The sequence below is a fragment of the Polypterus senegalus genome, chromosome 15 (genome assembly GCF_016835505.1).
Source record: "Polypterus senegalus isolate Bchr_013 chromosome 15, ASM1683550v1, whole genome shotgun sequence".
NCBI lineage: Eukaryota > Metazoa > Chordata > Cladistia > Polypteriformes > Polypteridae > Polypterus > Polypterus senegalus.
The window spans coordinates 66,202,646-66,228,043 of record NC_053168.1 but is presented as its reverse complement, the minus strand read 5'-3'; the positions used below and the strand labels follow the sequence as shown (position 1 = coordinate 66,228,043).

The 25,398-nt window shown below is 40.1% G+C and overlaps 1 protein-coding gene across 1 annotated transcript in view; it reads left to right on the top strand.

Annotated features, from left to right (window-relative positions):
* Window positions 1-25,398, top strand: part of adam22 (ADAM metallopeptidase domain 22) — a 418,045-nt gene that overhangs the window by 220,479 nt on the left and 172,168 nt on the right. The window contains exon 6 of the mRNA XM_039737656.1: window positions 13,116-13,179. Coding sequence (XP_039593590.1) covers window positions 13,116-13,179 — 64 coding nt within the window. The remainder of the gene's footprint in view (window positions 1-13,115; window positions 13,180-25,398) is intronic.

The following is a 25,398-nucleotide window of genomic DNA, read 5'->3' as shown; positions in this document are numbered from 1 at the left end:
TGAAATGTCTTATTGTTAATGTGTAGGCATGAGCTGTGCCATACTGTCTATACAGTAGTTACGCTTGTTGTGTTCAGCTTAGTCTCAAATAATGTCGGCTGCAGATCTAAATAAGAATGTTTAGAAGTAGTAGAGAAAATGTCTAGAAGAGTAAGAAGGTCTGCTTAAGACAATTTCTAATCTCATGGGCGTATTAGGACTAAGTGATGTGAACAGAAAAATCAGTAGTAAAGGAACTCACAGCTTTGTAGTCGGGCCAAGTGGGAGAGTGAGTGTGCATATGGGTTGATCTTTATTGAATACTAGGGGGCTCTGCCTCCTGCTTGCTTCTCTCGCCCACTCCCGTATTTGGTTTACCGGATATACAATACAATACAATTTATTTTTTGTATAGCCCAAAATCACACAAGAAGTGCTGCAATGGGCTTTAACAGGCCCTGCCTCCTGACAGCCCCCCAGCCTTGACCCTCTAAGAAGACCAGAAAAAACTTCCAAAAAAAATCCTTGTAGGGAAAAAAAATCGAAGAAACCTTGGGAAAGGCAGTTCAAAGAGAGACCCCTTTCCAGGTAGGTTGGGCGTACAGTGGGTGTCAAAAAGAAGGGGGTCAATATAATACAGTACAGTACATAGAACAGAATAAATCCTCAATATAGTATAAAAATAAAAATTCTAGAAGTACGGAGTAGAATTTCACATTAGATAATATCACATAATATGAATTGGATTTGTTTTAAGTCCTGGAGACCTCATTCATCAAGCTGCCTCCCCCATTTTGCCATTCCACATTTGAAATAGTGCTAATCCGATGAAAGGACCCCTCTTTCCCACGATTCCTGCGATCCTCCATCAGGGATGACTTTACCTTAGGCAGGCAATACACAATTTAAAGACATTGTTATTTTCTTGGAAATTGTTACATATGCATTATTTTCACTTTTACTTTAAAAATTTTTGTAAAAACAATACTTGTCCTTTATTTTCGGCCCCGTGCGTGGTTACATCTCTTCCTCGCCAGACGTATAACGCTGCTCGCGGGGAGGGGCGGCTGAACGTATGCTAAGGATATGCCGTCGCATCATCTGCTGTCTTCCTGCTGCTGGCGAGCTGCACATTTTGCTTGTCTCTTGTCGTTGTTTTAAGAGCTGGGAGCACATGATGCTTGTCTGACAGATGCAATCCAACAACTGCTAGGTTAGATGTCTGTGGACTTGTTTTAAATGATGGCTCACTGCCTGGTCTCGCTTGACGTTGTAAAAACAATATTTGTTCTTTATTTACGGCCCCGGGCGTGGTTAAATTCTTTCTTGCAGAACGTATAACACCGCTCGTGTGCGAGGGGGGGACTGCTGTCACGCTGCCCTTCGATCTTTTTAAAGTCTTTACAGCCGCCGTCCTTTTTCCTACTTTGTGTCTCTGCTGCTCGTGTTGTGATCACTTCTCCGTCATCATAAATATACACCTGACCAAATTGTGTTTTCTTTGAAATTAAACTTGTCGTTGCTTTAACTGTTGCGGGTCCACAGATTCTCATAGTATATGTTCCATTATTGTGTAAATCTACGTTTTGTGCATTGAATGATGTGCACTGAGACACCTGTATCTGTGTGTGCTGCTTCCCTTTACACTACTGTTTTTTTTTGGTTTTTTTTGCCCATTCGTCTTTCGTCTCACGGTTCTTTTATTTGTCTTTTGTGATCTTAACGTGAAGATCACGTATCGTCTACTAGTCATTCATTCCACAGGATTTTTTTTTTATAATAGAGAGATGTAAAGAACCTCTCTGTCACTATTAGACTTATTACTGGAACTCGCAGGTACCCATAAATAAGCTCTGTAAAAAGCTATTTAAATAATAAAAACGTATTATTTAACTATCATGATACCTCCTATTATATTAATTATATACAGTGCCCTCCATAATGTTTGGAACAAAGACACATTTTTCCTTGATTTTCCCCTCTGCTCCACAATTTAAAATGACAAATCAAACAATACACACGTGACTAAAGTGCACATTGCAGACTTTCATTTATTGGGTATCTGCATACGTTTCAGTCTCACCATGTAGACAGGAGGACACTTTTTCTACATGACCACCCTATTTCAGGGCACCATAATGTTTAGGACATCACAATGGCAGGTCTATTAAACAGTCATATTTAGTACTTTGTCACTTATCCCTTGCATGTAATGACTGCTAGAGGTCTGCATGTCCCAGACATCACCAGGTGCTGAGGATCTTCTCTGGTGGTGGTCTGCCAAGCCCCTAATGCAGCCATCTTCAGCTCCTGTCTTTGGGTCTTTTTCTTTTCCATAGTGAGGATTTTTCTGTCATCGGCAGTTGGGGGGGTCTTCTTTGGTCTACCAGTCCCTTTGCGATTAATGAGCTCACCAGTGCGTTTCTTCTTCTTAATGATATTCCAGACAGTTGATTTAGGTAATCCTACCATTGTACCGAAGTCTTGAATGCTTCTGTTCTATTTTATCAGCCTCATAATGGCTTCTTTGACTTTCATTAGCCCAACTCTTGTCATCATGTTGAATGATGGCAACTACAGACTCCAAAGAGCAGAAGAAGCCTAGCCATCTTATGAAGCCATGAGACCCACCTGAGGAATCACAAACACATGAGTGCCAATTGTGCTAAACATTATGGTGCCCTGAAATGAGGGAGCCAAGCAGAAAAAATGGTGTCATTTCTACAAGGTGCGACCAAAATGTGTGGACTGCAATGTTCATGTTAATCACGTCTGAATTGTTTGATTTATAATTTTAAACTGTAGAGCAAAGACATAAATAAAGGAAAAATAAGTCCTTGTCCCAGACATTATGGAAGACACTGAAGGTCTAAATTAAAATTCTATAGCATTTAATAGGTTCAATATTTATAAACAAAATCCAGCAGCAGAATCTGTACTTGGTCAGCAGCCTGGTATACTAAGAGATGTTTTTTGTGTTTTAAAACGTATTTATTAGCCAGTGTATTCCTGCCTCGAGTAAGCAGAGAGCGACCTTTAAACATCTCTACTAAGATAAGATAAGATAAGATAACTGGGCTAGATTGAGGTAATCTGCCTCTGTAAACATCACACCAAAATACCGGCTGTGAAAAAATATGGAAATCATTCATTGATAAAGTTTATGTACAGTGATATTGTAGCATAGTGTAGAACAGTTCCTTTCCATAATACTCAGCCAAAAGCATAAAAGACTGTTTTAGCTCCTTATTTTTTTGCTACATTTTGCAGTCATGGCCATTGATGATGGGCCTGTTTCCTGATTTCTTTATTGTTTTATTTGTTTCTTAAGTATGTATGATGTTTTTTTGATGACTCCCTGCATGAGGTGAGGCAGAGAGGCTGCTTTTCAACCCAAACCCTGGAGTTCTTCCAGTGCAACAGGATTGCTAACTGGAAGCACTTCCCAGTCTGGCAGAACCTCTTTGCTCCCAGCAGCTCCTCCTAGTGCCACCTGAGGACCCCAACAGAGCTACCAGCAAAACTACAATTCCCATGCAGCCCTACAGGTGTCTAAACAGGAGCCACACCAGAGGGATACTGCCACCCAGTGTACTGCGGGTACATATAGCCCCGGGAGTCAGTCTCCCTCTGTCCTTCCTTCATAATGTCAGTTAGTTTTAATGTCATTCTATGTGTATGCTGTATCTATTTACAAAATTCTTCCACTTGCCCTAGGAAGCCATGATAAAGGAAGGAGATGGATGAACGGGTGTCCCAACTGTGTTGGATAATGGTACGGTTCCCTGCTGGGATGCCCATCCATCTGTCTTCTTTCTTTATAACAGCTTACCGGCAGGATGAGGAACCATTCACTCTGGCCGTGCTGCCAGCCAAATTGTGTCTTCTATTCCAAATGGAAACATTTTGTAAATAGACACAGCATACACATGGAATGCCCCGCGGTGGACTGGCACCCTGCCCGGGGTTTGTTTCCTGCCTTGCGCCCTGTGTTGGCTGGGATTGGCTGCAGCAGACCCTCGTGACCCTGTAGTTAGGATATAGCGGGTTGGATAAAGGATGGATGGATGGATACACATGGAATGACTTTAAAACTAACTGATGTGTGTGCTGCACAATTGACAGATGAGCTGATCACACTGTCATACAGATGCTCTGCCGCCAGAAGCCAGTAACCTCTATTGTAACATTTCTGGCACCTCTCTGCTCCCTAAAGATGACAGTAATCCTGTTCTTCTGGCATCCGAGGTGCCTCACTGGCCAGATGCTTGGTAAGATTCATCTTGCTTCCCTTACTTCCTCATCACAACTTGCAAGTTCATCTTTCTACATGCTCTACCTACAGTTCTCTTTGTCTGATAAATGACAGGTCACCTTCAAGGTACAGTTTGTATATCTTTTGGCTCACTGTTTTGATATTAGCAGTAGAAATTGGAAGAGTATGTAGATGGTAGACCACAAGTATAAAAAGACAAGATAGTTAGATAATATATAATGGTATAATGTAGGTTTGAAGATACAGAGTATATAGAGAATCACAGAGATTTATGATCCACATTTGACCGAGTCTTGCTTACTTTGTTGCCAAATCAAAGAGAAGTATTGACATGTGAACATGAAAACTACAGCTAAAATACTTATAATTATGTGAAAAACACAGTTCACATCATTGGCATTTATTTCCAAAAGTATAACCCAACTTCTTAAAACATACATATTATTTTTCCTACACACTTAAGTGATGTGTCTTTTTCTTATGTTGCTGCTCTTAAGCTTTCTCGTCAGCCCCCGTTTCAATAACTGGCCTATTTTAGGATCTCCAATTTCATGATTAATTAATAAACTCATACTTTCACTATCACAGCCTTTATTCACTTAGCCTAAGCTATTTGAGAAAAAGTCCCATAAGAAATTGAAAATACAATAATTGTTTTACATTTTTAATGAAAGTGTTTACAGACCTTAGATCCCACATGGACCAGGCTAAGTCCATTAATGAGTGTCTTTACTAGTGGAGCGCCTCTACAGTGTGTAAGTGCACGGATGCTTGAGGGCGCTGTTGCCCCGTGAAACCCAACAGACAGATGCAGACACTGGTTTAAAAACACCAAGAAGTAATTTAATTTTCTTCTTCAAAGTGCCCCAAAGCACATCCACCACCATAAACAATAAATCAATAATCATAAATACAATACAGTAATCCCTCGCTATATCGCGCTTCGACTTTCGCGGCTTCACTCCATCGCGGATTTTAAATGTAAGCATATCTAAATATATATCACGGATTTTTCGCTGGTTCGCGGATTTCTGCGGACAATAAGTCTTTAATTTATGGTACATGCTTCCTCAGTTTGTTTGCCCAGTTGATTTCATATAAGGGACGCTATTGGCGGATGGCTGAGAAGCTACCCAATCAGAGCACGTATTACGTATTAAATAAAACTCCTCAATGATATACGATATGCTTCCCGTGTAGTGCTTTGCATACTTAAAAGCTCTAACAGCATGTATTGATTTTTGATTGTTTGCTTTCTCTGTCTCTCTCACTCTCTCTGACATTCTCTGCTCCTGACGGAGGGGGTGTGAGCAGAAGGGCTGTTTGTACAGAGGCTGTTTGCTTAGAAGATACGGACGCTCCTCTAAAAAATGCTGAAAGACTACCTTCACATTGATCCCTTCATTGCGGCCGCTTTATCGCGGTGCTTCATCACGGTGCTTCACATAAATAAAAGCCCAACAGCCCTATTGATTTTTGATTGTTTACTTTTCTCTCTCTCTCTGACATTCTCCGCTCCTGACGGCGCTCCTTTGAAGAGAAGATATGTTTGCATTCTCTTAACTGTGAGAAAGAACTGTCATCTCTGTCTTGTCATGGAGCACAGTTTAAACTTTTGACTAAAGGGTGTTATTTCATGTCTAGAGGGCTCGAATAATGTTAAAAAACATATTTAGAAACAGGTTTTCTATGCTCTAATGCGAAAATATTAGATTTATAAATAAAGAATCCTACTTCGTGGAAATTCATTTATCTGTCTGGAGCGGATTAACCACGATAAACAAGAGTTTACTGTATAACTGTGCGGAGAATATTTATAAACAGTGTTGGAAAGTTTCTAAGGGCTTAAAATATATAAAAATAACCATACAAACATGGTTTCTACTTCGCGGATTTTCACCTATCGCGGGGGGTTCTGGAACGCAATCCCCGCAATCGAGGAGGGATTACTGTATAATAAATCTTCCTCTCCTCCCAGCAGCTCTGTCACACTCCCTCCCAACTCCGGTTCAGCTCGCTGGGTTTCCCATAGTCCTTTATATAGTCCTTGACTTGGAAGTGCTTCTCTTCTTCTGTTCACATGACTTGTCAGCACTTCAGGGTCAGATGGAGAATTACATTTTTCTTCAGCCCAGAAGTACTTCTGTTCTTCCATTCCCGTGACTAGGGAGTACTTCCGAGCTATATGGGTAATAAAAATCCCCGCGTGTCCCTGCAGCGTCACACAGCGGCACCCACGGCACCCAGCAGGGCTGTGAAGCAGAACTCCATCTTCCATGATGCCCTGCGGGAATCCTGGGCACCTCTAGGCTTCAGGGAAGATGCCATCTAGCGTCATGGATGTGTCAGCCGGGATGAGCTGCCAGCCGTCCATCACAAGTGACTATGTACCCATCTGTCTGATTTTCTGAATGTTTTGAGCAAAAGAAAAAAAAAGCAGTCTCCCCTAGACCTTCTTGTACACTCAGATAAGGGATGGATATTTAAAGAGTAAACTGACTGACTGCAAGCCAATGATTATATTTTAATCAGTAACGACTCACTGTACAATTCCTAGTTTTCATCCTCTTTCTCTGTACGTTTAGCATTTGTTTGCTCAGAGGTTGATGCGCTTGCTGCTTCCTGATCCGCTCTTCTTTTCTCCACCCTATTGGCCCGCTTCTTCTCTTCTTTCGTCAGCATCTTTTCATGTTAAAACTGATTAAGTCAGTGTTTGTGTTGCAATTACTTGGTATGTTTTCTTTAATTTATCACATAAGCTGGCACTTAAATCTTCAATCTGCCTCAAGAATGATTTAAGATATCAAGAGGTAGTGGAAGTGACAGTGAATGTGGTAGGGAATGAAAAACATGCACTGCACAGCCACCCTGAAGGCCGCTGCTGAGAGTTGATTCCACAATAAAATAAAACAAAAAGAGGAATAGCCTTGGAGGTCAATTGTCACCCCAAAAGCAGATAGTAGACGTCACGTAGTATATGTGTACCAAATTTCAGGTCAATAGGTCAAACGGTTTGCGAGCTACAGGTGATTTAAAATCCTGGACAGGTATTATATATAAAGACTAGCAAAATACCCGCGCTTCGCAGCAGCGAAGTACTGCCTTAAAATTTTTATTAAGAAGAAAATTAAACCTTTTTAAACTGAGGGAAAATATGCCAATAATTATTTGTTAAGGATCTCTTTGTATACCATGTTGTCAGTTCGGCCCTCCGGTTATAACATGACCAAGCTGTGTGCTGAGCTTACTCTTGAGCATGTAACTTACAGTTGGCCATGTGAACAGTAATCTTGTCTCAAATCTCACAGCTTGGATTGCTGCTGTCATAATCGGTTTGAGTTTCATGGTTTGTTTCAATTATGACAGTATTTGCAGGATTTGTTGTGTTGAAGTGACATTTGGCATCTGTCAAGCATTGTAAGCACACAACCGGTTTCATTGATAAAGTCACATCCAGCTTTTGAGAGTTTAAACATTCATAAACATCAAAGTGTCCACTACTGAAATCGTCACCTGTGAATCTAAGATGTTTAAGAGGCATTGGCGGTTGTCGAAAGGTGTAAACTATTTGGCCATTTCGGTACACTTGAAAGCGACAACCGAACAATTCAGTGGCAGCCATCAACTCACATGCAGAACCATAGGTAATGGGCTTAAGCATTTCACTCTTATAGTGCTCCTGTGTAGTATAATTATCTCCTGTACCGTAATCAGTCCACACCTTGAACCTGTCCCAGTCATTCAATACATAAGACAGAATTTTCCTCCGGATATCAAGAGTGAGCCTGATATGGCTGTGCAATATGTAACAAAGAGAATGGAAAAGGTAGGTGGTATCTCCGGCAGGAAACCAATCGGTAAGTGACAGTTCTTTGATCGATAGTGATCATCTCGATAGACATGGTAATGGGGGTTGGAATGATAAAGGAAATGGGTACCTGAGCAATGTAAAGTAATTGTAAAATACCTATACAATACCTATAATTGTAATAAACAAACAATAAAACAGCGGAGAAGCCGTGGATTAAACAAATTAGGGCTGTAGTTATCAGTAGGGAGACGTGAATCCCGTGGCGAAGCAAGGAAGGGAATGTAGAGACCGGAGCGACGGACAGTCTTATATAGGCAGGCAGCCAGCCAACAACGTGGGAGGCGTTGAGATGGGGGACACAACGCCACCTCACGCGTGACCGAGGTGCAGGCTATGGACGTATATATGTACGTAAGTAGGATTCAGTTAGCGTTGGGAACCCGTGTACCAAATTTCTTGAAGATGGGCCCATAAGTAACAAAGACTGTTGAAAAGTTCAATATGGCGGCCGACAGTGGCATCATACCACCGAAATAAGTACGTACATTGGTTTTGGTTAGTGCAGGGAAGCCGCCTACCAAATTTCGAGAAGATGGGGCCATAAATAAGAAAGTTCAACATGGCAGACGTTGTTGACCGTTATGACCATTATGCATAGAATTTCGAAATGAAACCTGCTTAACTTTTGTAAGTAAGCTGTATGGAATGAGCCTGCCAAATTTCAGCCTTCTACCTACATGGGAAGTTGGAGAATTAGTGATGTTGGAAAGTTCAATATGGCGGCTGACAGTGGCATCATACCACCGAAATAAGTACTGTATGTGCATTGGTTTCGGTTAGCTCAGGGAAGCCACCTACCAAATTTCGTGAAGATGGGGCCGTAAATAAGAAAGTTCAACATGGCGGACGTTGTTGACCGTTATGACCGTTACACGTAGAATTTCGAAATGAAACCTGCTTAACTGTTGTAAGTAAGCTGTAAGGAATGGGCCTTCTAAATTTCAGCCTTCTACCTACACGGGAAGTTGGAGAATTAGTGACGTTGGAAAGTTCAATAATATGGTGGCTGACAGTGGCGTTCTACCTACACGGAAGTTGGAGAATTAGTGACATACCCCGAAATAAGTATGTACATTGGTTTCGGTTAGCGCAGGGAAGCCGCCTACCAAATTTTGTGAAGATGGGGCCATGAATAAGAAAGTTCAACATGGCGGACGTTGTTGACCATTATGACCGTTACGCATAGAATTTCAAAATGAAACCTGCTTAACTTTTGTAAGTAAGCTGTAAGGAATGGGCTTGCCAAATTTCAGCCTTCTACCTACACAGGAAGTTGGAGAATTAGTGACGTTTGGAAAGTTCAATATGGCGGCCGACAGTGGCATCATACCATCGAAATAAGTAAGTACATCGGTTTCGGTTAGCGCAGGGAAGACGCCTACCAAATTTCGTGAAGATGGGGCCATAAATAAGAAAGTTCAACATGGCGGACGTTGTCGAACGTTATCGACCATTATGACCGTTACGCGTAGAATTTCAAAATGAAACCTGCTTAACTTTTGTAAGTAAGCTGTAAGGAATAAGCCTGCCAAATTTCAGCTTTCTACCTACATGGGAAGTTGGAGAATTAGTGAGTGAGTGAGTGAGTGAGTGAGTGAGTGAGTGAGGGCTTTGCCTTTTATTATTATAGATAATATGTACATTAAAGAACCATCAACAACAAATCAAATCAAATTAATAATACATTGAACAATCATTATAAAAGTAGAGTTGAATAAATCGGACTCTGCAGTTGCATGAATACCTCAAAAGTTGATAGAAATCAACATTTTGTACATAATACTTGTATGCAAAATTTGGTTGACCAAAGTGAAAACATACTCAAGGTATTGTGTTTACACACACACACACACACACACACTCACACACTGATGGTATTTTCGGACTCAGGGAGCTTGAATACGTTGAAATTCATCAAATTCTCGAGGTTGAATTTTTGGACGCTCACAATACTTTCCCTATAGTTCATATATAAAGAAAGTAAAACATGAAATGCACTATAATATATACTGAGGTAACATGCTACAGTATGCCAGAGAGTCTGCTGAATGGTGTACAAAGTGACTACTGAAGAAAATTATGTTTGTTTCATTGAGCAGCATACAGTGCCCTTCATAATGTTTTGAAATAAAAGCACATTATTTTCCTTGATTTTGCCCTCCACTCCACAATTTAAAATTATAAATCAAACAATTCAGATGTGATTTAAAGTGCACATTGCAGGCTTTCATCTAAGGATAACATGACAACACTTTTTCTACATTTCGCAAGACTTCATGAACAGAAATACAGAGGCCACACTGCAAGATGCAGACTACTAGGTAGCCACCAAAACAGGACAACCAGATTACAGTTTGCGAAAAAGTACTTAAAAGAGCCTGCAGAATTCTGAAAATTATAGAGAAACGAGACAAAGATGAACCTGTATCAGAGTAATGGTAGGAGCAAAGTGTGGAGAAAGTAAGAACATTCTGCTACTTAGGTGAGATGCTGAATGCTGGGTACAAAGCAGTGATAGCAAGCATGAGAGGTGCATGTTAGAAATTCTGGGAGCTGTACCACATGCTGTTTTCTAACGGGCACTCTCTGGCATTGAAGGGAAATGTGCGAGATGTGGCTGATGAAAGTGTATTATGAAGCAGAACTGGAAAGAATACGGATGAGCATGATCAAATGGATGTGTAAAGTGTCACGGAGTGAGAGGAAGACAAATGCTACATTATGAGAAAGACAGCTTGGAGGCAATCGTTGATGTGCTGAAACAAACTAAAGTAGTTTGGATGCATGTGAAGCAAAAAGCAAAGGATGATTGAGGGAAGAGGTGCATCAAAATGAATGTTGAAAAAATGAAGGCCAAAAAAGGCATGCTTTTAGGTGGTGTGACATGATATGTAAAGAATGATTCTTACCCCAAAGAATACCCAGGACCGTGAAGAGTGGAGAGGAAAGATTTGGTGGGAAAATGGCTATCCTGGGTAAACCCAGAAAAAGGCTTTTAAACCAGTGGTGATGGTGATGATGATAGATCAGTATCCTGCTTTCCTCTCACACACTTTTTACAAATTGCATATTTTATGCAGCTACATCTGACCACTTGTAGTGAACTAGGTTTCTCCCAACACCTTTCTTACAAATCCCAGTCCTTGGCACATCTTCTGCACATGAAGGCTGATGATTGCAGCCGAAGCTTTCCTTCTCTGTCTCTTTTGTCCGACTGCAGTCTGGTTCTCTTCTGCTTGGCAGTGGTGATGCCTAAGTGTACAGTCTGTCATTGGGTGCAGCAGTCTTCAGGTCATCTATAACGGTAATGGTTGTTCTGTGGGTTGGGATCTTAATGCAAGTTCTCCATACATATGAATATACAAAAGCATATTTAGCACATACAGTGGAACCTCGGGTCACGACCGTAATTCGTTCCAAAACTCTGGTCGCAACCCGAAGTAATTTCCCCCATAGGATTGTATGTTAATACAAGTAATCCGTTCTGGACCGTACGAGCTGTATGTAAATATATTTTTTTTAAAGATTTTTAAGCACAAAAATAGTTAATTATACCATAGAATGCACAGTATAATAGTAAACTAAATGTATAAACATTGAATAACACTGAGAAAACCTGGAACAGAGAAAACTAACATTGCAAGAGTTCACGCTACAGCTTTACGAACCACTCGCTGTAAACACTTTTTTTTAATGAGTTTTAAGTACAGGGAAAAAAAATCCTTAACTTATACAAAAACTAACCATAAACAACCAAGAAAACTAACCTTGCATGAGTCGAGTTCTGGCGCGAAGGAAGTGAGCAGGAAGCTGGGTGGAGAGGAGATTACAGTTTTGAGGTAAAGTCCCTCTGCATGATGCATATCTGACCGAGAACAATGTACTGTACAGGAAGAGACTGAACATGTGCGTAAATTACCGGCGCATACAAACCGGTAGGGAAACGAAATAAGAGCACAAAGAGTTCACAGGGTGCACAGGGAGAGACTGAAGACATGCGGAAATCATCAGCACGTACAAACCGGAAGGGAAACTGGTTTGTTCGTCACCCGAGTGTGTGCTCGTGAACAGATGCAAAAGTTTGGTGAACTTTTTGGTCGTAACCCGATTTGTACGTGTTCAGAGACATTCGTGACCCGAGGTTCCACTGTATCTGTTAATCCATTGTAAATAGGTCCATATATGGAACAGGACATTAGATCATTCTGTATTAGGTTACATAGAGAGATACATGATACTTCATACCAAGTCAGGGGCAACCTTGAGGATCTGCATACTAGAATGAACTATGAATCCTATTTAGATACAAAAAGGCAATATAACGGAAAAGCTTGACAGGCTAAAAAAGTGAAATGTATTCCACTCCACCATCTACTGTCCAGTCCAACCATTTGTGCTTCCTCATACTTTGACACTGCAGAGATACTATCTAATCATCCATACCTAACTTTCTCAATATCCACCACACTGCCTTTCCTAGAATCCAGCCAAACCGCTTCTTCAGGTCCACAACTTTAATAATGCAACTTTTGTTTCCTTTTCCTGCAATTGCGTGATAACAAACATTACATCCACTTTTCTCTTCTAAGGCATGAAACCAAACAACATTTTGCTAATTTTCACCTGATCCCTGATTTTTTCCTCCAGCACTGTCTCAACCACCTTCATTTCCTGCTCCAAAAGCTTCAACACTCCAGTAGATCACACTTTCCTTTATACTGTATATCAGAATAAGTGTACATTTTTTTTAATCTTAAGGACCCCCCCTCCCCTTTCACATGCAATCATGTTGCACAGGTCTTTCAACTATTTAACCCCAGTTTGTATCCTGCCATTGAAAGGAAGACGCGTCTCCTATACCAACAATGACACGGTGCTTTTTACAGTATCTCATTGCTTTCAAAGTTAGGACACTGTCAAGTTCATTTTAAGCTATTAGTATTTTAAGTATTTGGGCTTTTGCTAATATAGTTTTTGTTATTTTTGCAGGGGAATGTTCTTTGATGGTAACCACACCTATATGATCTCACCAGATGAAAGAAGTGAATCAGAGGTAGGGTTTATTTTTCCATTTTGATTAATTTGGTTTACTGTGATTTGCTACTGTTCTGCAAAATTAGTGGTGTCATTATTATCTTAGATTTATTCAAATAAGAAACCTATCCTTTGTCTCCTTCAAGTAAAATGAATTGTGAGTAATGTGAAACATTATGGAGTGGCATGGTAACCATGGCTTGAATCCTAACTTGGGCCTATATTTATTAAGTGTCACAGAATTACTCCTAGGATCTGCACTAAAAGTGGTAAACTATGGATAAGAAGTTGTCCTAGTTTTTATGAAGAGTTAGCAATTTGAGGATGATGTTGCGACTTCAAAACACTCCGATCTGCAAATGGGAACTCATGATGCCATTTTGCAGTTTTCTGATGCTAACACTAAGGGCTGCACCATAATATTAATAATAATCATTATCAAAGTAGTAGCAGAATAAGAAAGAGGAAAACATAAATACAGTAGTGGGACGTTGCCCTAATCCGCATGTAATTGTTGCCAATTCATAACATCAAGAATAATACATTAATGAGCACCAAGATGGAAAGACTGCGACACACTCATACCAAAACAGAACATGTTAATCTAACAATGATGATCCATCATGGCTGGTATAGGCTTCAGCTTCTCTGTGACCCTGGACATGATCAAGTGGGTTTAGAAAAATGGATAGATGGAAGGATGGATGATCTACAACTGAACTTTCAGATTAATCATCTTTTCACTGTTATGTTAATGAAAAACGACTTGTAAAGTAAGTTTTACTGAAACTAGACATAGTTATCAGAATCAGAAAAACTTCATTAATCCCGAAGGAAATTACTTACAATTAATTACAGTTAATTACAGTTATTCTGGCGCTCTTTCGAAAGTCACATTCAATCTTCCAGTGGGCCATGTAGTGCCTCTCTCAATAACTGGCAGAACCTCTCTGTGAGGCTCTATTAATGCCCTGGGAGTTTCCGCCTGCCTTCTTTAACCTCACTGTGCTTATAAGGTGTAAAGCTAGCAAGCAACCGAACAGACACATAGATATATCATTTTATTAAGGTAGATTGTTATCAAGCATTTCCAAAATATTCCACCTTTCCTGGGATGTAACTGCTGGTCTCTGCCTGAAAGCCATCGAGTTCCATCCATCCATCCATCCATTATCCAACCCGCTATATTCTAACTACAGGGTCACGGGGGTCTGCTGGAGCCAATCCCAGCCAACTTCCTAGCGAGTTAGGACAACTCAAAAGCTCTCCTAAATCCTGGTGAAGTTAGGAATAGTTTTCTAAATTAGGAAAACTAATGAAATGCTTATTCTCCTGAACCAAATTTGCATCCCTCCAGCCAGTTAAGGACTGTTGTCCTACTCTGAGAAGCTTGATAAATACAAACCCTGGTCAGTACCCCCATTTAGTTTGTAATTTCTTCACATTTTAGTATCCAAATTAAATACCCCCCCAAAAAAAAAACGCTAGTTGAACTAAGAGTGCCCTCAATGCAAATACCCATAGGCGCTCAAGTTCAAGTTTAGAGTCGACAGTCACTTTGTGTATTTAAAACAAACAACAAACAGAATCTAGCTTCAAGGTTACAGAATTGAACAAAACTGTAAATGGGTCGCCACATTTCTCTCTACTTGTTAAAAACAGCTCCAGTGGAAGCCATGTGGTAGACCCGTGCTTCAATAAGTGTCATTTTTCTTTCAGATTATTGGAGATGAGATTCAGTTTTATTACTAGGCCACACTGTTAAATGCAAAAGAAGTCAACAGTCACCATAGTATTGATAAGCAATGGCAAATTAAAACACAGGTACCTAGTTTAGGAACCATAAAAGTCAGCATTTATTAACTGAAGATTCTGTTTTGTTATACTTTATTACTAATGTGTCATAGTTTTAATCTGAGGAAAAAAATCATCTCTTTGCCAATGTAAAGGTTGCCCTTCTGGTAGTGCCTAGACATACAGGGTGGTCCAGATCTAATTATGCAGACCTAGATCGTCTGGATGACTTTGATTTATGTGGGGACGATTCCAGTTCGGCACTAAGACAATTCTTCATGTCGTCAGTTCGCACACTTCTCGATGGTCCGGGATTTTTCGGGTGATTTTCTATGTAATAAACTTAATAAGTTATAGCGTAATGAAAATTGTATAATTAGATCTGGACCACCCTATAGCAGTCACGAAATTTCACAGGTTATGTTTTTGCTGTCCTACATACTCTACCATCAATCCATATATGGCCCCTAAGTCCAAGTCTTTCTCATTGGGTGGGAGTTGTGAGAAGGCGAAATTACCCACTGTTACCCCCTACTCAGCCTCTCAGTAGTTTCCATCTCACAATTTGCATCAAGCAAGTACATTAAAAAGTTAGGACTAGTCTTTATAACCAAAAATTGTAAACATGAAATGCCTTCATTTCTATGCTTTGCTTGTGGGAAAGGCGCTTTATAAATACTGTAAAATCTAGTATTATTATTATTATTATTATACTTTCTATTCATCCTGAAGAGAAGTGTAGTTTGCAAACAATTTTGTTTAGTGATTATCTTTTCAAAGGCATCTGGCTGTAAAAATTGTGCCAAAACCTATAAAACATCGACACCACATAGAAGTGAGAAAAGATGACAAGGAAAAAGAAGAAGATTTAAACAAAACATGTAAATGTCAGTGCAGCTGAATTAGAAAGTGGACTTACAGATACTTTCACATTCTTATTAAAACATGTCTTGTTAAACAATGGACAGGTTTCAGAATGTTATGTTATTCAACAGTTTATCACATAATGCATTAAGCCAAAAATAATCCATCCAACCATCCATTATCCAACCCACTATATCCTAACTACAGGGTCACGGGGGTCTGCTGGAGCCAATCACAGACATCACAGGGCACAAGGCAGGGAAAACAAACCTGGGGCAGGGCACCAGCCCACCACAAGCCAAAAATAATAACTATTAATAATACATCGAAAAAGTTGCAAGTAACCATTTGTTAAAGTCAGCTTTATTCATTAATAATCAAGTATCGCATAAATTTTTGTTTTTGAACAGCTTTGACTGTAATGGAATATCTACATGAACTTTTGCTGCTTATGACACTGTAAGTGGTTCATAAAGTAACATGAGGTAGAGGTTCTATAAACTACACTCACCAGCCACTTTATTAGGTACACCAGTTCAACTGCTTGTTAACACCAATATCTAATCAGCCAATCACATGGCAGTAACTCGATTCATTTAGGCATACAGACATTGTCAAGACAACTTACTAAAGTTCAAACCAAGCATCAGAATGGGGAAGAATGGTGATTTAAGCAGCTTTGAATGTGGCATGGTGGCTGGTGCTAGATGGGCTGGCCTGAGTAGCCAGAAACTGTTGATCTACTGGGATTTTCACGCACAACCATCTCTAGGGTTTACAGAGAAAGCTCCAAAAAAGGGAAAATATCCAGTGAGCGGAAGTTGTACAGACAAAAATGCTTTTTTGATGCCACAAGTCGGAGGAGAAAAGCTGATAGAAAGGCAAGAGTAACTGAAATATCCACTTGCTGTTTCCTTGTAATTATTGAGAAGGCAAAATGCCAAGCTGCACAGGACATCCTTCTGGAAAACTCTAAAATGATCCTTGCATAGTAAAAAGATGCGCTGTCTCTGGCAAGTCCTGGTTATGCCTCTGGACTTTGGCCTTCCAATTACATGATCTAAACCCTTTTGGCTCTCTCTTCTCGTTTCAGAGAAGTAGCAGTTAACTCTAATAATCTACTGTACTGCTGAATTCTACTCATCTCAGAAAGTAAGGTTGCATGTTCTCTCCATGTCTGAACTGGCTACATGAGCATCATGAGTAAGTCTTTGTGCATGCAAATAAACTACCATCAGGTCAAGGGTTGACTCCTAGTTTATGTTCAATGCTTCTGGGACAGCCTCTAGGTCATCACAATTCTGAAATGGTTAACTAGATTAGAGAATAAGTTCAATTATGAATGGAGGCAATTAGAATTTACCAAATACACTCAGCAGGGATGCCAGCACCGGTCCTCAAATCGCATTTGGATGCTACTTAACTGCAAAGCCCATTCATGAACTTGCTAGTTTGAAGACAATTTAGAATAGGCAATCAGAATATTTGGAGAACCCCCGACACAGGATCAATGTACAAACTGAAACCAGGTTGATCAACTAAATGCAATGGCTTCTGCGCTGCTCTAAAAACTTTCGATGTCCAAGAAAAATCTGATATCAGAAGCAGTGTATCCATCTTCCAGTGACTGAAACTGATTCATATACAGTAAATGGTTGTGAAAAAAAATGATTTGATTTAACACAACTATGCAATAATCAGCCACAACATTAAACTCACCTGCCGAATACTGGGCAAGTCCCCCTCATGACGCTGAAACTTCTCTGATCCTTGGAGACCTGGGGCCTCATGTATAACGCCATGCGTAGAACTCGCACTATAACATGGCGTAAGCACAAAAGCCGAAATGTGTTTACGCACAGAAAAATCCAGATGCAGGAATCTGTGCATACTCCAACTTCCACGTTCTTCCGCTACATAAATCCCGATCAGCGTGAAAACTAACGCTCGTGCACGCACATTATGTAACGCCCCAAATCCTCCCAGAATTACGCCTATTTGAATATGCAAATCAATATAAATCGCCTTTAAGCGCAGCCTTCTGTGAAAAGACAATGGGAAAAGCACGGGGGAAAATATAAGAATTCAGCGAATACCAAGTGGAGGCAAATGAAAAACATACTATTTGTAAACATACTAAAAACATACTATTTGTTCAAATAAACCGTGGTATAATCAACAAAAGAAAGTTGATCGAGTGACATAGCGTGGAGAAACTTGAAAGCTCACATTCACAAAATCGCACAGTGCCGGAAATAAAAAAGAAGTCACATATCAAAGTCGCCGTGAAAAGCCGAGTTGTAAGCCCACTGTCTGAGTGTCATATGAAAGCTTATTAGGGTACAGAGAAAAAAGGCACACAGTGGGAAAAAGCACGAAATGTCAACTTCAATCTCGACATTTCCACTTTAATCACGTAGTTTATTTTGTCATTAAAGTAGAACATCATAAACTTCATCTTAAAATCGTTTAATTAACCAGTTTCTCAAATCACATCGTAATTAAAGTAGCACTTTAAATGCTTTGTTTTGTATGTGATCTTCTATGTGCTCTGTGTGTGAATCACTACTTGCTTCTTAAACCGGCTCTCTTCCTCCAACTGGACACAGAATCAATTACATTCGTGATATTACAGCTCTCTGACTAACTAAAATACTGTGATGTATACGTGATATCATTTTCATGATGATAGGAGCTAAAGCACGTTATTAAACATGGGTTTCACGCGCAGTGATTATGTGTGACCTTCGATGAAATAATTTATTGCAGCAGTACTCAGGGGCGGCTCTAGGCTTGTGGTGGCACTGGGCAGACGAAGAATCAGTGGCTCCTTCGCCCGCCTGTCAGTAAGGTAGCTTATGCACAGTGGATGGCTACGTCCATTGCGGACACTGCATAGCCGCCTCGTGCTCATGACACAAGCATTTAACTTTTGCCGAAATTTGTCGCTGTGTTTTTAGCTGTGTTGTTATTTTCTCTTTCTGTTTTATATTCAATATATATTGGCGTAGCCGTCACTGCAGTCAGTGCTTTTCTTTCCCCAAGTAACCGATCGCCATACAATCAGCTCTGTAATAGACGTTAAGCCATCTGTAAGCTTAGCGCCGATTCAACGTTTAAAGAACATTGAAATATCTTCGTAGTACATGTTTAATTATTCTGTCCTTAACAACACTCCCAGTGAAGAATATAGATTATTTAAATGAAGTTAAAGTTTTATCTGTATAATTTAACAAACATATTTTGCTGAATTTCACCTTATAAATGATATCGTTTCTGTTTCTGAACCGCGAGGTCCGTACAGGAAAGGCTTTAAAACATTTTGCAGTGGCTGAGACAGCGTGTCCTTGAAGCTGTATACCGATAATTCTCTTTCCGATCAGCTGCTGCTGTGATTCACACTCAGATACAGTGATATAAATACTCTGAGTGGTGCAGTGAGAGAAATATTGAAAAAGATGATCCGCTGTGGCAACTCCTAACGGGAGGAGCTGAAAGAAGAAGAAGAAGTGAGAGTAACAACGCTAAAGCAGTTATGGTATTTGGAATACTATAGCTGTTCCCTCTACCATTATATTGTTACAAGTTAATTACAATCAGATGCATTACACTAATAAACAATATGCGGTTAGTTTCGGTGTATTTATAAAGCCGCATCAAGAAAATAAGGTGAAACCACACAGGAACAGTAGCACTGCTTTGACGCTTGGTGCCGCCAGTCTGCAAAACCGAGCGGAGAACTTGTGTACGACAAGGTATGAGATACCGTGGAAAAGTGCGTGGATTTACGCCAAGTGTAGGTTTTATACATCGCGATTTGAACGTGGAAAAGTTCTTACGCAACGTTTATGTGCGTACGCACCGTTTATACATGAGGCCCCTGGGCTCCTCTAAACCTCCTGTGGTATCTGGCACCAAGTTGTTAGCAGCAGGTCCTGTAAGTAAGGTGGGTCCTCCATAGATCAGACTTGTTTTTCTAGCACAACCCATAGATGCTTTATCCGATTGAGATCTGGGGAACTGAGAGCAAGTCAACATCTTGAAATTCTGGTCAAACCATTGCTGAACAACTTTTGCTGTGTGGCAGGGTGCATTATCCTACTGAAAGAGGCCACTGCCATCAGAGAATATGGTTGCCATGAAGGGTTATACTGTATACGGCCTTTAACAACCTTTAGGTAGGTGGTAAATGTCAAACCAACATCCACATGATTGTCAGTACCCAATGTTTCTCAGCAGAACATTTCCCAGGGCCTCAGACTGCTTCCAGCAGCTTGCCTTCTTCCCACAGGTAAACAATGCACACACACCCAGCCTTCCATATGATCTAAAATAAAATGCAATTCATCAGACTATGCCACCTTCTTCTATCACTTCATGGCACTCACATACCCTTTGTAGGCACTTTTGGTGGTGAGCTAGCATGGGCATTTAGTCTGGTCTATGGCTATAAAGCAAGCTACAATGCATTGTGTGTTCTGGCACCTTTCTCTCAAGGCCAGCATTAACTTTTTCAGCAATTTGTTCTATAGTAGCTCTTCTGTTGGATAAGACCAGACGGGCCAGCTTTTGCTCCCCATGCACATAATAAGTCTTGGGCAGCCATGACCCTGTCACTGGTACAGCAGTTGACCTTTATTGAACCACATTTAGTAGGTACTAACCACTGCATACCAGGAATACCCCATAAGACCTGCCATTTTGGAGATGTTCTGACTGAGTCATCTAGCTTTCACAATTTGGCTCTTGTCAAAGTCGCTCAGATCCTAACGCTTGTCCATTTTTCTTGCTTCCAAAACATTACATTCAAGAACAGGTTGTTCTGTTGGTGCCTAATGGGATACTCCTTGACAGGTGGCATTGCAAAGAGATAATCAGTTTTACTCACATTACCTTTTTGTAGTTGTGTCTGACCAACATAGATGGCATATGTTTAAACCATTTACTCACCGAACAACATTAATGCATTTTTACTGTATGTTGGAATTAAAGCAGAAACTAAAAAGTCAAAATGTGATATGTGTTTAAAACTGCATTGGCAGCATAAAATGATTTTACTGTTTTGTAGCAAAATAAATAATTGCTTCCGAGGGATTAAAATGACAAAAAAAAGAGATGAATCATATTGGATTAACTAATGTGTGCAAGGTCTTAAACACTAAACAGCATTACCAGAAGACTCATGCTTTACTTTTTATTCACCCAAGAACAAAAATAATTTCCTACTGTACAAAATATGGTTTTACACAAAACTGAGTTGACTAATGGAGAGATTACTGACAACTCCTTTGGAATCTCATCACAGGAATTACACGAAATTCTATTAACTGCAGATCCACAATGTCCTTCAGTTTTTCCAGTGCAGCTTTCCTGAGAGGTGTAAAAGACCTGGACCTGACAGACAGGTCCTTCTTACTCAAATCTGTTTCATAGTGGGGTCTCACTGAATGAATTAAATTTTACAATAGTTACAAAATGCATACGACTAAAGTATCTGTTAGAGCTGTGATTAAGTTTTGATTTACTATTCATTATTATTGCTTAGGTGGCACAGTGGGTAGCACGGCTGCCTCGCAGTTAGGAGACCCAGGTTCGCTTCCCGGGTCCTCCCTGCGTGGAGTTTGCATGTTCTCCCCATGTCTGTGGGGGTTTCCTGCCCGGGGTTTGTTTCCTGCCTTGCGCCCTCTGTTGGCTGGGATTGGCACTAGCAGACCCCTGTGACCCTGTAGTTAGGATATAGCGGGATGGATGGATATTATTGCTTATTTGACAGATGTACAGTACCTCACAAAAGTGAGTACACCCCTCACATTTTTGAAAATATTTTATTATATCTTTTCATAGGACAACACTGAAGATATGACATGTTGATACAATGTAAAGTAGTCCGTGTACAGCTTGTATAACAGTGTAAATTTTCTGTCCCCTCAAAATAACTCAACACACAGCCATTAATGTCTAAACCACTGGCAACAAAAAGGAGTACACCCCTAAGTGAAAAATGTCCAAATTCTGCCCAATTAGCCATTTTCCCTCCCTGGTGTCATGTGACTCGTTAGTGCTACAAGGTCTCAGATGTGTTAAATTTGGTGTTATCGCTCTCACTCTCTCATACTGGACATTGGAAGTTCAACATGGCACGTCATGGCAAAGAACTCTCTGAGGATCTGAAAAAAGCAATTGTTGCTCTACATAAAGATGGTAGAGGCTATAAGACGACTGCCAACACCCTGAAAGTGAGCTGCAGCACAGTGGCCACGACCATCCAGCGGTTTAACAGGACAGGTTCCATTTAGAACAGGCCTTGTCATGGTCAACCAATTTAAAGTAGTCTGTGTACAGCTTGTATAAGTGTAAATTTGCTGTCCCCTCAAAATAACTCAACACACAGCCATTAATTTCTAAACTGCTGGCAACAAGAGTGAGTACACCCCTAAGTGAAAAATGTCCAAATTTTTCCCAAAGTGTCAAATTTTGTGTGGCCACCATTATTTCCCAGCACTGCCTGAACACACTTGGGCATGGAGTTCACTAGAGCTTCACAGGTTGCCACTGAAATCCTCTTCCACTCCTCCATGACGACATCACGGAGCTGGTGGATGTTAGAGACCTTGCGCTTCTCCACCTTCCGTTTGAGGATGCCCCACAGATGCTCAATAGGGTTTAGGTCTGGAGACATGCTTGGTCAGTCCAACACCTTTACCCTGTTTTTCTTTACCAAGGCGGTGTTTGTCTTGGAGGTGTGTTTGGGGTCGTTATGTTGGAATACTGCCCTGAAGCCCAGTTTCTGAAAGGAGGGCATCATGCTCTGCTTCAGTATGTCACAGTACATGTTGGCATTCATGGTTCCCTCAATGAACTGTAACTCCCCAGTGCCGGCAGAAATCATGCAGCCCCAAACCACGACACTGCCACCACCATGCTTGACTGTAGGTAAGACACACTTGTCTTTGTACTCCTCACCTGGTTGCTGCCACACACGCTTGACACTATCTGAACCAAGTAAGTTTAGCTTGGTCTCATCAGACCACAGGACATGGTTCCAGTGATCCATGTCCCTAGTCTGCTTGTCTTCAGCAAACTGTTTGCGGGCTTTCTTGTGCATCATCTTTAGAAGAGGCTTCCTTCTGGGACGACAGCCATGTAGACCAGTTTGATGCAGTGTGCCGTGTATGGTCTGAGCACTGACAGGCTGCACCCCCACCTCTTCAACCTGGTGTTGGCAATCTTCTTATAGCCTCGGCCATCTTTATGTAGAGAAACAATTCTTTTTTTTCAAATCCTCAGAGAGTTCTTTGCCATGAGGTGCCATGTTGAACTTCCAGTGCAGTATGAGAGAGTGTGAGAGCGATAACACCAAATTTAACACACCTGCTCCCCATTCACACCTGAGACCTTGTAACACTAATGAGTCACATGACACCGGGGAGGGAAAATTGCTAATTGGGCAGAATTTGGACATTTTTCACTTAGGGCTGTACTCCTTTTTGTTGCCAGCGGTTTAGACATTAATGGCTGTGTGTTGAGTTATTTTGAGGGGACAGCAAATTTACACTGTTATACAAGCTGTACACGGACTACTTTACATTGTATTAAAGTGTCATATCTTCAGTGTTGCCCTATGAAAAGATATAATAAAATATTTACAAAAATGTGAGGGGTGTACTCACTTTTGTGAGATACTGCACTTACCTTGTGTGATTTACAAAAACAAAAAATTAATTACAGTTGCTTATATGGAAACTAAAATCATATTTGCCTGCTCACATTTATTGTCAAGTCTGCTGAAGAACATACATTTGCACTGCATTGTAAACTGTTTGTTTTTCTATATTGTAATACATAAGACATTGAATGTTGCAATATTTCAACTTCCTTTTTAATTAGTAAGATGGTGAGAGGACAAGTTTAAACAAGAAATCCTATATTCATGCCCAGACTACCCAATTTAAATTAATGAACTTTCTTTACGTGTTTTGTACCAAGAATTTACATTCCATCCAAAGAGAATTTTAGTTTTATGCCCACTGATGCTATGATAATATCTGGCCCCAAGCATTAATGAACTGATTTGATTATAGTATTTAAAACTATAAGGGACTGCTGGTGTCCTGTTATCTGTGAGAAGTAAGCCTTGTGATTTAGGGTTGGTTCACTTACATTAGCTCTGCACAACTGAATACATGAATCAGATATTATATATATAAATCCTAGGGTGAGACAAGACTTTTTCAGAGAGATCATTTCAAGTCCCACGAGACAAGACTTTGTGCCAGGAGATTTAACCACGCCCATGGTGACTCTTATAAATTTTTACCTTTTCCTCATTTTAATACAAGATATACAATCTATTCATTTCCTTCAATGTAGTCCTTTTCTGGACAATAATTTTATACGTCAATGAATAAGCAAAGAAGGGGCAACGCATCAAAAGGAGGCCAAAAAGCACTGAAGAGAAAAGAATTCAAAAAAGAACAATAATAATCTAAGTGCAGATTTGGAAAATAAGGAGTTATAATCAGCCTGAACCAAGTTGAACTGAAAACCTAACAGGTCCAAGAGGGGGGCGGAAATAAAAGACAAAGAGTAGAAGACAAAGTAGAATGTCGTAAAGAAGTCTAAAAACGTTGGTGTGATACACATGCAGAGCAGGTTAGAGATTATGAAAGTACTACAATTCAAAAGTCTAAAAAAACTGATAGTAAAGATCACATTAGCGCTAACAAACAAATTATTACTTGGTGAAATAACAGAACAGCAAAAAGAGATTGATTATATGGACAAAGGTGATATGACAGAAGTATGTAGATATTGTTTGGTTTTAAAGCTTAAATCAGAGACTTGTACTCGTGTTGCCATCAGGGAAAAGTAGTGTTTCTTCCCAATGAAGAGGCATATCTGCGAGAAATAAAAGATTTGTTATTTGGAGAAAGTGAAACCCACAAACACTACAGGCAAAATATCTACATCTAAATATGCACATCATTCAATGCTCAAAACAGATTTACATGAGAATCTGTGGTCCCAAAACAATTCAAGATACTACAAGCTTAATTTCAAAGAAACCATAATTCGTTCAGGTTTATATTTATGATCACGGAGAAGTGATGCAACATAGAATCGAAAGAGTTAAATGATCAGACGCATTACAAATTTTACAGCCAATAATGGTTACAAATCCATAGGTCCAAAAGTATCGCACTTTACAAAAATTTTGTCTGAAAAACATGGACAAAAGTTTTCTTGGATTTCAACAACATCTGACCAATTGTCAGTGATAACAGTTTCAAAAGACGGAGATAAAGACAGAGTTGATATTCGTGTTATTCCAAAAGAGCACAGCACGATTTGTCGCCAGCGGCAGATCCAGGAAATGACTTAGCATGTAGGGCCCACAGGGGGTTTGCAATCGAAGCGAGCAGAGCCCCATTGTGTGTGTGTGTATATTTTTTATATATATATATATATATATATATATATATATATATATATATATATATATATATGTGTGTGTGTGTGTGTGTGTGTGTGTGTGTGTGTGTGTATATATATATGTATATGTGTGTGTGTGTGTGTTCCA